This window comes from Leptinotarsa decemlineata, unplaced genomic scaffold, assembly GCF_025532065.1.
Source record: "Leptinotarsa decemlineata unplaced genomic scaffold, Ldec_3_MD MMD2_P_RNA_scaffold_11, whole genome shotgun sequence".
NCBI lineage: Eukaryota > Metazoa > Arthropoda > Insecta > Coleoptera > Chrysomelidae > Leptinotarsa > Leptinotarsa decemlineata.
The window spans coordinates 2,411,479-2,427,543 of record NW_027412525.1 but is presented as its reverse complement, the minus strand read 5'-3'; the positions used below and the strand labels follow the sequence as shown (position 1 = coordinate 2,427,543).

Genomic DNA, 16,065 nt, shown 5'->3' with positions numbered 1-16,065 from the left:
CAAGCGAAGTTCTTATGAAATTATTTATTATACACGGACAGAGAGTGTGATCAAATCATTGCCAGAACTTGTAGAAAATTGAACCAAATGTATCCTGAATTAATACCAATGAACGAGAGGAAGTTTGTAAGATTACAAAATAATTTCCTTAACTATGGCTCAATGTTAAAAGCGCCTTCAACATTACCAAAACCTGTTACTTCAAATGAGGACAATACTGTTAACGTTTTGGCATATTTTTATGCATATCCAGAAGCTTCCATTCGCAGTGCAGAAAAAGATGTAGGTGTATCACATGCTTCAGTACAACGAATTTTGAAAAATCACGGAATGCATCAGTATAAATTTACCAAAGTTCAAGCTCTAAAAGCAGAAGACTTCGAACATAGAATGCATTTTTGTTAATCCCTTTTGATTCATACACAGATCGGGAATTTTTGTCAAAAATAATTTGGAGGGACGAATCAAAATTTACGAGGGATGGTATTTTCAATAGAAGGAATAAACATTTTTGGGCTGATCATAATCCTCATGTTACAAAAGAAATGGGTTTTCAAGAAAAACTTGACCTGAATGTTTTCTGTATTCTGAAGAACAATAAAATTAGCTTTTTTATTTATGAAGACACACTGAATGCAGAGAGATATCTCCAAATATTAAGGACGACTGTAACCGATTTTCTTGAAAACCCAGGAAGTTTCCAGGAAACTTGGCAAACTCTTCGACGATCGTTGGTTTAGGCGTTTAGGGCCGTGGGATTGGCCACCGAGATCACCCGATCTCACGCCACTTGACTTTTTTATGGGGTGTATACAGTACTCCAGTGCCTACCAAAGAAGAATTGCGACGGCGAATAGTGCGGAGTATTGAAGATCCGGATCCCTAGGAAATTGAAAAAGCAACCACAAGTCGCGTACAAAAAAACATTCTAAAGTGTTCAGAATGTAATGGATAACATTTTCAGCATTTATTGTTGAAATGTGATATTTTGTTTATAATTTTGTTATTTTGAATCATCCTATTCTGTTATTGTCTGTACTTTCACATGTTTTAGCCCACAAAATCTTACTTTTTACCTAGAAATGACTGATTTTTGGTACAGTTGTTCCCTGGAAATAAATAATTTCATAAGAACTTCGTTTGAATAATCGATATTTGCATTCATTTTGGAAGATGATTCGAAACACCGTCGATAACTTTTTGTAAATTACCGAAGTAATTAACTGCTATAAGCTTGATAATTACACTGCTACCTAAATCCAAATTCTAAAAAAAATAATGTTTCTAGAAGAAGCGACTTTATTGAGAAAACTTGACGATTTAGGCATAGGGACATGATATATCATCTTGAAGCATTTTTCACCATCTTTCAATTTACCGAGTAATAAACAGGGGGTTTCATTTGAAAAAATGAACTTTTGACTACTTTTATGCACAATGGAAATAATAGTAATTTTAGTACGCCCTGTATGATATGGAGTCGATTTCTTGGTGTTATTTGAATATTTCGGGTTTGTCCAAACTATCATCAAAATATCAACTTTTCATGAATTGAGAGTACTGATGTACTTAATTTCAATTAAGGCTATGTTTTGGACCATATTTAGCACAATTTATTTATTATCTCGAAAACAGATAGAGATAGGTATAGGACATTATTAACAAAAAAGTATCAAAATACCAGAGCGATTCCAAAAATGTATTAATATACGGGGTGTTCTATTTAAAAAAATAAAGTTGCTAGGACTTTTTGATGGAAGTGGCAACGCCGCAATGCTGAAAATATTTTAGATCGATAGAACAGGTAAGAAAATGTTAGAGTTGAAATTTTCAGAAAAATCATGTTTGGCGTTTTCCAGAAACGTCTAACCTACCATCGACCGTGAGTCACGCTGTATATGTATAGAGATTATCCGGTCAAATTAGACTAAAAAATAAGAATGAAGGTACATAAATTTACAACAAGCTGCAAAAGCGTGTAATTGTTCAAAACATAGTTAAAAATGAGATTTTAAAATTTCGAATGATTGCGATGCCTGGAAAAAAATGTATTCGAGGTCAATGGTCAAAAATATCGAAAAAAATTGGTTTTTCGCGATTTTCAGGAAAACGGTAAGTTTTATCATAAAATAACCTCAGATAAAAATTGTAGATCATGAAATTCTCTACAAAAATGTATTAACACTTTTTTTTCTTAGAGCCACCATTTCTGAGATACGACGAGTCAAAAAGTTGTAAAAGAATTACGGTCGTATTTGATGACTATGATGATTGCACGAGAAATATTAAAGCTGCAGAACAGCGTTGTCGAACTTTAGCAACATCTTCATCGTCCGATATTCTATTTGATGAACTTATGACAGTTTCTAACAGTCAACAGAAATTTCTTGCAAATATAACAAATCTCGGTTCATTTCAATGTTGAAGGATAAGTTTATTGGCGAAAATATATTGGTTAAACAGGCTAATACCGATGCCGACATACTGATTATTGAAACAGCTATAGAGCAATTCAATTTGACAAATACAACTATTGTTGTTGGTGAAGATGTAGACTTACTCGTACTTCTTACTGCTCGAACTCCACCTGAAAAAAATTATTTTCTTTCTAAAGCCAGGAAAAGCGCAAAGTCAAACCGAAATATATTCGTCAAAAACTTTATCTACTTTTGCAAAGAGTCAAAATCATATACTATTTTTACACGCAATAACTGGCTGTGATACGACGTCTGCATTTTACAGAAGGGGTAAACAACAGTCTTTGAAATGTTTGAAAAACAAGATTTAGTTCAATGTGCCGAAGTTTTCAAAAAAAGTAATTCGACTCAACAAGAAATTATCACCAACGGGATTCAGTTTCTTCTTTCTATGTACAAAGCTCCGAAAAAACCACCTGCTTAGATAAGTGTCGATATGCATGTTTCGTAAAAAACCCTAAAAATAAGAAACGGGTGCAATTAGCTTGTCTTCCTCCAACCTCAGTTGCTGCTCATCAACATCTTTTCCAGGTATATTACCAAGTTCAAGTGTGGCTTGGTTATCAGCTAGACCCAAAAGACTGGGGTTGGAAGTTGGTCGACAATGCATTGGAACCTATTCAGACTTTACTCCCACCTGCGCCGGAAAAACTGCTGAACACAATTTTTTGCAACTGTAAAAAGGGATGCAGTGCTAAATGTGGTTGTAAAAAAGTTGGACTGTTGTGTTCTCTGGCATGTACACATTGTCAAGGCCAGTCATGTTTCAATGCTGAATCACCAATAATGGAGGATTTATTTGATACCAACGAGGAAACATGCGATACATCACTCTTGACGCAGTTTACCTATACCCAGGATGAACATCAAGAAGAAGAAGAAGGCCAAGAAGAAGAACGACAAGAAGAAGTATTTGAAGGTTATGACACGGATGAATACATTTTTACATTTTTTAAAATTTCAATCGCTTTTATAATTTCCAACCCTTCCTAATAGATTTTATTATGCAAGTTTTCAATTTGACAGAATCACAACAGACATGTGAAATAGGCCTACTGGGGAAACCACGTTAAAAAACGCGCTAAGTACACTACCTCATAGGTGGCGTGGAAACGTGTGCATATAATGACGATTAAAACTTTTATAACTTTTTGACTCGTCGTATGTCAGAATCGGTGGCTCTAAGAAAAAAAAGTATTGATATATTTTTTGCAGAGAATTTCATGATCTACAATTTTTATTTGAAGTTATTTTATGATAACACTTACCGTTTTCCTGAAAATCGCGAAAAAACGATTTTTTTGAAGATTTTTGACCTTTTACCTCGAATAAACTTTTTTCCAGGCATCGCAATCATTCGGAATTTTAAAATCTTATTTTTAACTATGTTTTGAACAATTACACGCGTTTGCAGCTTGTTGTAAATTTATGTACCTTCCAATGTCTAGATTGACCGGATTAGCTGCAGATACTACAACGTAGTGGCAGAGATCTCATGTCATGTCTTATGCGAATGTGAGCAAGTGACGTCTTAGATGATCCCTCTCCCGATTTACAAGACCAGTAACGTCAGTATTGCCGGGGTAAAAACTTTTTGGCTTTCTACTTTCCCATTTTTGTACAGAACAGGGGGAAACATTGAAATAAAGGAAACATATTGAAAAAAATATTGAATTTTGCAGATTATATGGAATGAAAAAGAAAAAACCAAAAACTGGTGGTGCCATATTTTCTACTCCCTCCTTAGTCGTGACTTTAGAGATGAAAAATTAGTAGGGACTTTTTTGATACCATATTTAGATAGAGGATCAAATACTTTTTACTTTATCTTTCTTATTTAAAACAAGACATCTTCAAATGCTAGTGGTTGTAGAAAGAAACCATCAAAGTATGTCGGTAAGCAGTAGGTTTCAAGTGACGCCAAATTCTATTATTAAATATTTATTTATAAAACTTGATAAAGAGTATAATCTAACGGAAATATTTGATTCCGACGATGACCATAAACTTTTCAACAAATAGTTCTGAATCCAAAACCGCAATGTGTGCCGCCCTACCAATCAACGCATTGGCAGTATTCGGTAAGGCATGGTGAATATCGTATCGCACAAATTTCAGTTCTTTCTGAGCAATTATCGGCGACAATATGTTGTGGACCATTTCTCTGTAGATCGTACCCAGGTCCGATGTATCTTTAAGAGATTCTTTGCACAGTTCTATCCTTGCCGAGTGTAAAGGAACATACCTGAAAAATGAAAGAAGAGGCATGTATAAATCATCAAAATATGTCCAGATACTATAGTTACTCTGTTGGAAGTAATAATTAACTAAATCATTGATAAACAGTCCTTTCACATGACACTAAGTTGGTAGTGGTATGAGCATCGAGAACAATGTTACAGTTCTGGTATATTATTTTGAATCAGAGGATTCAGTTCTAGTTTTCAATAAATAACTGAAAACTCATGAAATAGTGTCAAGAATAAAAGTTTTCACAAATTTAATTTTTTTTTCTGATTAATTCGGCCGTTACTTGATGAAGATCCATAGTTATTTCATAAACTACACCTACTGATTTGATCTCCACAAACTTTATTTAAAAAAATATATTACATGATTTGCTAACACAGTAGCTTTTTCGCTGTGAATTACGTAGGTAAGTACCTAAGTACGTAAATTATTAAGAAAAAGCTATTGTGTTAGCGAAACATGTCGTGATATATTGTTTTTGAATAAAGTTCGTGGAGATCAAATCAATAGATGTAGTTTATGAAATTTCCTGTTGACTTGAACAGCTTTTGAAGTTGTCTATACCTACGACTGACATCTGACATTTTTTCTGAGTTCTGTCACGGGGATCTACTGCCTGAGGGACCAGAAGCCTAGCACTCCACCTCAGTGTTTCATCAGTCCAGTGAAGTTAATATTGATGAATAAATGGGTAACTTCTATTATTTACAGAAAATCCGTTAAGGCAAAACCCGAAAAGGCCACTTGTGATGATATGATAAATGCACGCATAGGTATATTTAGAAATGATGCTCCGGTGGTGATCTTTAAAGTCTGAATGGAAACAAAAACAAGTTTCCTGTTAAACTTAAGTATGCAACTGTAACTCCGAATTTTACATCAGGAGATGCTAGTTTAATTGATAATTCACAAGCTAGTCGACGTTCTTAACTCAGTTTCTTAAAGCTTTGAAAGTATATGGTACGGAGATATTCTAGATCGCTTTTTAAATTTATTTACTAAACAACTGCCAGATGTGTCAACTGCTATCAATCTATGTATTTTCACAGAGACAGTAGAAAATGCTGTGGTGGCAATAAAGACCAGTTCACAACAAGGTAATAACTTGAACCGTTGTTCAAAATCTTACGTTATGATTTATTTTTATGATCTCTTAAGAGACTATATTCTTTAAACGACATTTTTTTGTGAAGGACCAAATATTAAATTCTGTTTTTTTTGGGTTTATCATCTTCCACAATCTGAAAAAATAAAAGATAAATCAATAGGTAATCTGCTGAAGTGTAGTGAAGGGCAAACTGATAAGTTCACCCCTAAAAGTTAGTGGGTAGGTTATATAAACTAGGGCAGATGCTCCGTTTATGGTCTTTGCACCTTTTGTGGCCAGCCGCGGAAAGATGCTTGAATATTTCTCTTTGGCATAGAAATAGCCAAAAACATTCCAGTTCACCCACTTCTTTGATATCATTCGGACTATAAATGCGACGTTCCGTGTTTCGCGCATTTCACCAAAGAGTACACACCTGGTGTACACACCTGGTGTACTCTTTGCACTTCACAGAAAGGTGTAAATTCAGCTTCTGGTGGGTGATAGTGGCATTTCGTGTTTAACTTAAGGAATTTGTTAAGAAACATTTTGATGAAATTATATGAAATTGATGGTTGTCATGTGTGTTATTTGACTTTTGTAACTCATTCCTAAGTAATTTCAATTGTCATAAGGAGCTTTGCAACGTGAAATCCAGTTGTGGCCAGTAATAGAAAGAGATAACAATTCCCAAATCAACTGCATGAGAAAATGTTAAAAAGGTGATTTCTTTTACAGAAAAAATTACTTCAAAAAAGTTATTCCAATACACAGATAATGTCATGGGAGAAGCTTGGAAAGCAGTTACGGAAGAAAACATGCCTGTGGCTACTGATGCCAAAAAATTTAACGTGCCAAGGACATCTTGACACGTTAATAGAAATATACTAGAGAGCAGAACGGCTGATGAGTGTAGACGAGTAGGACCTGAATGTGAATTAGGACTCGTTACAGAGAAAAAAATTGTGCCGCTAAGGGTTATCATATGAACAGAAAAGGCCTAATGTAGTCTTTTCAAAGAATAATAGAAGAATGTGGAGTAGATCAAAAAGTTATGAAGAAAACATCAGGAAGAAAATGGTTTGATTCGTTCTTGAAACGACATCCAGGAATTAGTCAAAAACACTCGAGTTTATCATCAAAGGAAGAGCAGCAGTTTCCGAAAAGACAACCTCTAAAAACGCGAAAAAAGATAGGATTAGCCTTCCATCGGTAGTTACTTCAAATGAATGGATTGAAATTTTAGTAGTCAAAACGAACAGCTGTAAAAAAATAATGCTGTTGAAAAAAGACTGTTCAACAGAAGAATGTTAAAAAGAAACTTAAAGATGATGTCAAGATGACTACTACAAAAAAAAATATTTCGGAGAAAGATACTTCTAACAATAACAATAAAAGAGTACCAATGATGTTAACAGACATCAAAAATCTACTGATGACTTTGTTATTCTCAGATATGACAACAATTTTTATCCCGCTGAAATTGTTGACAACAAGGACTGCTGTACAATGCAAAACAGTGGGATAAAATAAATCAATGAAAATGGCCTGATCCACCTGACCTTTTGGTATAAAAGGAAAGACATCATTCTGAAAATAAATGAGCCTAATATCATGAATACAAGAGGGGTTTTGTCGGTTCCCGAAATGAAGCAATTCTTATAATAATATATTCATTTAGTATGTATATGTATCTGTTTGTTATTTCTGAAGTAAATGTAGAATATTATCCCACTTAATTCTGCATTTTACTTATGACCTTCAATAAAATAGGTATTCACTGATTATTATATCGGTACCTACCTATGGTTCAATCTTTGAACACTATTGACAATCTTTTGCCACAACCGGATCTCTTCCTGACCAGAACTGGTGAAAATGTGGCTACAACTGGCGAAATCCTATTCAACAATAATTTTATTAAATCTATTTCTTTCTAACCCGTATACTATATTATTATGCCCGTCTTTCAAAGTCAGTAACATGTACAGTTTCCTTTAATGTGATCAAAGTGAAAAATTGTCATGTATTTAATGGTACAGCCTTAATCGACGATACCAAATTCTTCAAGTGGCCACAATCGGTGCATTTGCCCTACTGGAAAGTCCAGTTAGTCAGTAACTTGTGGTATTCATAAATTTTGCCCACAAATTGGAAAACAATCAATTGAAAGAATCAAATTTTAATACTTAGATTCTCTATTGATTTATCTTTTATTTTTTCAGATTGTGGAAGGTTATTAACCTAAAAAAAAGCAAAATAAAAATATTAATTTCATTGGGGATTGAAGGTCGTCGACTTTTGGAATTTCTTTCTGACGTTTCGCTGTCGTAAGTGGCTACCTTCCTTAGAGGTTTATACATCTTGGGTTTATCTCCGATGACTGGGTATTCCGACTGCGTGAAGCGTATTCATGTTGACTCAGGTAGTTTGGTGTGATTAAGCCCTATTAGGGAATGCGAGTTGCTTATTTGTTGTTCTACAGCCGCAGCAATACGATCTGACCCAAATAACGCACCCTTACCGTCTGCCTTCGTAAGGATTTTTTTGGTCGGGCTTTTTATGATTTTTTGTTGGTTTTGTGTTTTTTCATTTCTCTATTATGTCATTCTGTTGTATTGAATATTTGAAAATATAGTTCCAGGACAGTTTGATATCTCAATTCTCAATAAGTTTATTTATTATTTAAAAGACACTTAATTCAAAAACATAGGTATGCTTTCACGGACGGAGTCACGATTAAAGATAACAACATCCTGATTGGTAGTTGCTGAGACTTCAAGGTATAATCTTCGTCCTCGAAGTCAACGCAGATACCATGATAATGTACGCCGCAGTGGCAGGCGATACGTTTGGTACTTCAGGTTCCATTCGAAAGCGGATTACCAGCTCGGACTTTGTTCTTTTTACACCTTCAATTGTTTTATGAATCTGTTAGAGTTTGATTTTTCTGTCAAGTGTACAAAAATATTCGAATACACACCTGTCTTGACCGGAACCGCACAGTAGTATATTCTTAAAATGGTGTAACGTACTTCTTTGACTCAAACGATACAAAAAGCTCTGACGAGGATCCACAGCATCTTTCAAACATAACTGTAACAGGGATTCGGATTTTTTCCACTTCTGCATAAACCACATTCCTGAAAGATTTTGATACAAACGGAGTTCAATGTAAATGATGATATTTATATGATTTACAGTGATTATGATAATGCTATGTTGAATTAGAGTATGTAAAATATATTTGTGTGCATTTGTGGGAGAGCTGAAGAGTTTCTTACCCATATTAATTAATCCACTATTGTTGTATAAAGTTCCTAAATGTGGTCCTGATAGTGATAAGAAAGTATGCAGTCTTGGAAGCAGAAACTTCATTTGAGGTCTTGATAATGCAGATCTGATGATGATATTACCAAGAGAGTGTCCAACGAAACTTATTCTTGTCGGCCGAATACTACTGTTGTCTAAGTAATTTATAATTTCGTTGATTAAACTGAAAAAATAACGAAATATCACACAACATGATTTTTGATATAGCAGAATTATGTGAGGCATAGCAAAATTATTATAGTTGGTAATGTAGGGGGGATCGGGTATGATTGTCCCACGAGTTGGTTGTCACAGCGGCCATATTGGAAAATTGAAGAACTAAAACGTTTATCGAACAAAATCAAAGGATCGCACTCTGACACGGTTTTGTAAAAAATTCACTGTCGAAGAGATAAGCAACACGGTGGTATCAATACCATGAATTGGCTATCAAAAGTATAGGCAAATCTTCACCGACAAATAGAAGAAAGAATTAGAAAAATACATATTTATGGCTTCAAGTATTTATTTCGGTTCGTCTCCCAAGAATATTCGAGAAACTGCGTTACATTTACCAGGTTACATTTGCCATACTAGGCTACCAGGTTAGATTTATAATAAATGAATTTTCGAATATTCATTGGATTTTAGACTGACTGAATATAATTTCGCTAGGATGGATATTTTTAGTTTACAAGCATTGCGGCCTGATGAACTTAAATTTTTGGTATTTTAGTTACCAGAAGGAAGTTATTTATTTGGAGCAAATATGTTTTTTCTTACAAATGGGACACTTTTTTCTCTTCTTGAATATAATTATTTACTTATATTATTCCACTTTCACTCCTCAATTTACTTTGTGACTACCTGCCCCAGATACTATGACAACCATCCCCGGCCCGGGGTTGAAAGTCAAACTTTTTCTTTTCCATAAGAATTGTTAAATTTCCTCTATGGATGATGTTGGAGAAAAAACTAATATTTCTTTGCAAAAGAGTATAAAAACACTATCTACTGATAAAAAAAATTATTGATAATTTATGAAACAGGGCAGTAAATATGCACAAGACAAAAATGTGACTTCCAACTCTGGTCTTCTCTAATCATGTTTTATTGAGCATCAGCAAATAACGTGAAAAATGAATTCAATAACTAAATAATAACAATTGTCGAAAATCAAACACGTTATTTTCAAAATTGTTATAATTTAATACATAGGAGTCCTTCGATTAAGTCTTGCTCCCTCTAACGGACGTGTGATAAAAAAAATCAATTCAGAAAACAAAAACTTCATGAACGAATTGAGTTTTTTTTTCGTATAATTTTATCCATATTTGCTACTGAACAACCGATACGGCAAGTGTCTTACGGCGAAACATCGGATGTCTACCAGTGAGGATGAAAGTGTTCCATGTAAGTGAAATTTTACTTCTTTCATTTAATAAGTTACTTCTTTGCATGATATACACAAACTTTTGTTTGTGGAGATCAAATCGTGAGGTGTAGTTTTTGAAATTACTAGATATGGATTTTCATCAAGTAAAGGCCGAATCAATCAGAATGATTGTGAACTGTTTAGGAATTGATAAAAAATAAGACAAGGTGGTGAAATAAACGTATATTTTATAAAGTAAGATTATACAATTTAGGTCAAAAACTTATGCTAATCTATTCTGAAGGTTTTTCAGAATGATGAGTTTTTGATTGTTTTCAACATTTGTTTTCAAATTTCTATTAGCTAATTTCAAAGTATAATACATTCTTAACCTTGTGAAAAAAGAAAATAAATAATCCAAACGAAAATCATCACGAGGGTGAGAAATATTGATTTTTGAAAATATTGTTTTCAGCTGGTTGCCTATGCAATCAGTGGCACATAAATTGTTGAATTGATTAACAAATTCTGTCTCTAGATGAATGATACCTTGTGAAAATGAATTTGGAGGCATTCATAAACTTCCAAACTGTGTGGCTACTGTATTACTATATGCCTTGAAATGACTATATACATTTGTTTCATTCAGTGTGGTACTAGCCGCCATGGCAAAATTTGTACATACTTCACATGAATGTTTTCTTAAACATTTTCTCAAAAGATATCCACAAACATAGCCCAAGCTGTTGCCTTCTGGAGTGGCTAGAATTCTATAATCATTTGTCTCTACTCTCAAAGGTTTATAGGGATTTTTTGGAACTTCCACAAGAATCTTCATTCTATTTATGTCTTCACCTGTAATACTAGATAGAATCTCACTAGTATCTTCAAGACAGTTAGTTCCTTCTACCTGTGTGAAATACTGAAGAGTAAATGTGTTTTTGAAAGCTCTGGTAATTTGAATAGGAGTTGGGTTTCTGGCATTTCCGCACAAGTATTTCTGTGTTGACCAAAATAATTTTCCACACAGTCCTGATTTATATTCCTCGTCAATATGTAGGAGTCTCCTTCACTATTTAGGTTTTCTCAAAGTTGCAGAAATGCCGAAATTGTTATCTGCCATCCTTCAATAAATCTCATTTGTCCAGTCATGTTTTTTCCTTTTTTTTTGATATTACAGTTAATTTATTGAAAATATTTTTATATTCATCGCTGTAGCTACCGAATGACTGAAAACTTGAATGGCTAATGCAATCTTCATCCTTTGAAAGTTACTTGAAAGTGAATGAGAATCAGTAAGTTTGGGTGCTAGTCTATATTGATTTTCCTTATCCAAGTTGTAAAGTTGTCCAAGAGGACTTTTGTTTGTTGTAAATTCATCAAATTTCAAAAAGTCATAAAAAATGGTTTTTGCTACATCTCAGCAAATGAGGAAGGAGTATTAAAAAAGTAAAATATTTTTTTCTCATCAATAAAGAAATATGGATGCTCTACAGTCACTTAGAGATCCTTTTTGGCAAGTTTATAAAAATTAGGACCTGAATCTGAAATGATACCTCTAACTCTCAATCCAATTTTTGATAACTGCCTAACAGCTTCAATCAACAATACTTTTTATATTCAGTATTGATGTGGATGAATTGGAAAAAAGTATGCAACAGGCTGTTTCCAGTTCGAATGTATGCCTTTTGCCGTGACTACCAAGACATATTCTGCTATAATTCCTCAAAACCAACTATTCTATCCTTTCCTATATTGTAGAATAAGTGTGACTTGATGCTCATTTCATCGAAACAAATGTTGCAGTCCTTATCTTGATTACTGAAGTTATTGATTTTTAATCACTCCACTATATATGGTCTATAACAATTTATTTTATGATTTTGTTATATGTTCATCACTTCAATCTTACATAATAAATAATAGAAAAACATAACCTTTTTTTGTCAATTGGAAATCGAAAAAAAAAATGAATGCCGACATCACCCTGCAAATTACAACAACCCAAAGCTCGACACTTGCTCATTTTGAAACTAGATACAAATTTTTCACAAAAACAAAACCACCACTTACAACGACTTACTCTGTAATAATATTCCATGCCTCAATTTGGCTCGCTTGGTAAACGCCTCAGATTTAGTCGGTTGTGCTGTAGTTCGGCCGCGCATAAAATTCGAGGTGGGAAATCTTGACCCAAATATGGCGGAGAGTGAACTTACTTGTGTTTACTTCTATGCTGTGCTAGGTCCGACAGATCAGAGGCAAGGTGGTGCGGAAGTATTTACAAGGTTTAAAATTATATGTCCACATGTTTCAAAAATGACTTTGAGCATTTTGGAATTTAAGATCTCATGAACATTGTTTTTGTTGTCTAAGGAGTTAACAATTAGACGTAATTCATTCATTGTTAATATGTGAAACTTGGAAAAATTAGGATATAGATTATAATTATTGAATTTCCAATCTTGAACATTATCTATACTATCAACAATTGCTGAATACTAGTAATGAAGTAGTAATTAAATTAGTTTACTATTTCAGTTTTATTATTAACAACATACTTCTGGTTTGTTAAATTAAATTCTATACAGCTCGGAAAGTTTTGGCAATTCATGTTTATACGATTTTTTAATGTTTTCCACATCAGTTGAGAGTTATTTTTATACATATCTACTCTATCGAAGAAGTATTGTTCTATTTTCTTTTTTAATAAATTTACTATTCCATTTGTCTGTTTCTTAAATTATTTCCATTTGACATTTCTATTCACCTCAATAGTTTCAATAAAATCCTTATATATCTGATCACGTTGTTTTATTTTAATATGAATTTCGTTGTCAAACCATGGAATGTTACTTTCATAGTGACAGACTTGAATTGGTGCAACTTTATCGATAACAGTTTTTAAGTAAATTGAAATATATGACAATATGAAATATATGAACTCAAATCCCAATCACATGAAATTAAATCTAGTTTTATTTCATCCAAATTTCGCTCACTATCACTATCACTATCAATGAATGGTCACTTATTTTAGGAGTGGGATGGATAAAACAGTTTGCATAATTATTATTAGTTAGTACATAATCAATTAGAGTCTCACTGTTATTAGTAATTCTGGTAGGATCCAGTACTAGTTGATCAATTCCATATTGCAAAAACATAGATTTGATTTTTTTTCACATGAAAACTGTTATTCAAGAAATCTAAATTAAAATCTCCTACAAGAATGTAACGCTTATCATTGACAAAGATATCATCAGAGATATTTTCCTGGCTTTCTATGAATATAGAATCCGAGCTAGATGGAGAATGATAAAGAGAACTCACCAACCATTGACACATACACCAAAAGTTACTCTTATGACCTTGCACCAGTAATTGTCTTTTAAAATGTAAGTCTTCTTTGTTGAACACTGTATACCATCCTTCACATAAATCACAACACCCCCGGTTTGCCGATTTGTAGAATCACATCGAATGTGACTACAACCATCAAGTTTGATCTCTGAATCTTCAATTTCACTAGTTATTGTAGCCTCACTAACTAGAATTATTTTTGGAGAGAAATATAAAATGCTTATTTGAACTTGGTCAATTTTATGCAGCAAACTTTGGGCGTTCATGTATATGATATCATTAAAGAGGTGGATATAAGGGTCCTTTATCGGTTTTTTAGTTGTGAAGTAATATTTTTGTTTACTATGGTTGGTTTATTGTTGATAAATTTTATTGTTTTTGAATCATCACCATTTCTTATGAACTCTTCAAGTTTGGGTTCAATACGTTTAAAATATTCTTGTTGAGCTTTGGTTTGGTCTCCGGATATTTTTATTTCTGGGATTTTTGTTGATTTATTTTTAAAAACAAGTTTAGCGTCTTCTGGAGAGCTCAGAATAACTTTAAGTGGCCTAATTTTTGCTCCATTGAATTTTCCAAGCCTGAATAGTTTAATATTGTTTTTGTTAACATTATAATCCTCTGAAATGAATTCAACTGCCTGCTTATCTTCGGAGTTACGTTCATTTTGCCTATTTTTCTGTGATTCATTAATATTGTAAATTATTAAATTTGAGGTTCTATTTTGCCTATCCAGCATTTCAGATATTACTTCTTCCATGTCTGGTATCTAACATTCACTAGTTGCATTTGATATTTGGGAATTGTCTTCATTTGTCTGGTATTTGGTTTTCTCCTGGTTTTCAACTGCATACATTTTATTTCGGATACTGTTAAGTTTCCACATTCACTGCACAGTAATGGTTTACAACTATCACATGCAAATAACTGACCATTTTCAAACTTTTTATTGCACTTTCCACACGTTTCCATATTTCAAAAAATTCAGGTCGATTTAAATTTCGAGCTCTAGCCTCCTACGACGTACTGGACGGGCAGGGACGACACGTGGATGGCCACGTGGTTCCTTTGTCTGTTTGGGATGCCTTCACAAGCACTGGTTATTTATCTGTTTTCACTGTTTAAATTGAATACTTTGGTATTATTTACCCTATAGTTGATTGATATACACATTGATATATAACGTTACATAACTAACTGTGAATGATCATGAGATGCTCTTCAGGTGGTTCGTAAAGTTATTTACAGGCCAACCAAGAACTCGAGACTAATGACCATAGTAGTCGATGCCAGTGATACCGATGAAACGGTGAGGCATTTTAGTCTTTGTCATGTGAAAAAGTGTTGCCCAACTGTGTTGTAATTTGCAAGGCAATTTTGAATTTCCATTCTGCAGCACTGTATCAAGTTTTTCAGAGATATTCTTGACATAAGGCTTTTTATGGTACTTGATTAGGGTCTTTTATCTATTAAGTTTGTAATCATCATTAATTCTTCTTATAAGTGTTAATGTTCCTAAGAGACTGTTCCTAAGAGGTGATATTGACATGGTATTCACAGCGTCTACTTACCGATCAGTCATTGTGTCGAAGTCGCTGAATGTATCTCCCTGATTTCCCGACGACATCAGAAAATCCAAATAGGCTCCTGGTAATCCTAATTCTAAATAAGTCTTGACAAGTCTCAGGTCCGCCGAATTTCCATCCAAACCATGCACGCAAACGACTAAATGCATACCTTCCGGAGAAAATATCCTGAATTCATCGCTGATGTGAAAATAGGGAACGGTGGAAGCAAAAGAATTCAAATCTGAATATAATAAGCCCGGAAAGCTTAATTGACTTTTGAATTCTTTTTTGGCCTTCAGGAATATTTTTAGGGACTCGGTGTTGTCTTTAAAAAAATGGAAATCTGAAAAAATTAAAATATAGTTTATTTGTGGGAAAAATGAAATTCTGTTTACCTTCAGTCTCATCTTGTGGTTTCAAATTAAATTGACTTGGTCTTCTCTCGAGATTCGTTTGGGTATCTACGACATGGTATAAAAGATTATCTACTGCGTTGATTTCTTCTTCGTTAGTGCCGTTAGTTACAGAACTTGACGGTGACTCTAAATCTCTAAATTGTTTCGGAGGGGGAAGAGCGAAAGTCTCGCAAACACTACTTTGATTGAAATCACAGCCTGAAAGTGAAAGTCACTT

The 16,065-nt window shown here is 33.7% G+C and overlaps 1 protein-coding gene across 11 annotated transcripts in view; it reads right to left on the bottom strand.

The window, feature by feature from the left end:
- Positions 1 to 4,402: 4,402 nt before the first annotated feature.
- The window catches only part of LOC111515938 (protein FAM135A), a 72,577-nt gene continuing 60,914 nt past the window's right edge, over positions 4,403 to 16,065 (bottom strand). For all 11 annotated transcript variants that reach the window (XM_074169483.1, XM_074169505.1, XM_074169499.1 and 8 more), the window contains 5 exons: positions 15,828 to 16,046; positions 15,436 to 15,775; positions 9,099 to 9,310; positions 8,798 to 8,957; positions 4,403 to 4,722 (listed from right to left, as the gene is read on the bottom strand). In XM_074169483.1, coding sequence (XP_074025584.1) covers positions 4,449 to 4,722; positions 8,798 to 8,957; positions 9,099 to 9,310; positions 15,436 to 15,775; positions 15,828 to 16,046 — 1,205 coding nt within the window. In that variant the 3' untranslated portion in view covers positions 4,403 to 4,448. The remainder of the gene's footprint in view (positions 4,723 to 8,797; positions 8,958 to 9,098; positions 9,311 to 15,435; positions 15,776 to 15,827; positions 16,047 to 16,065) is intronic.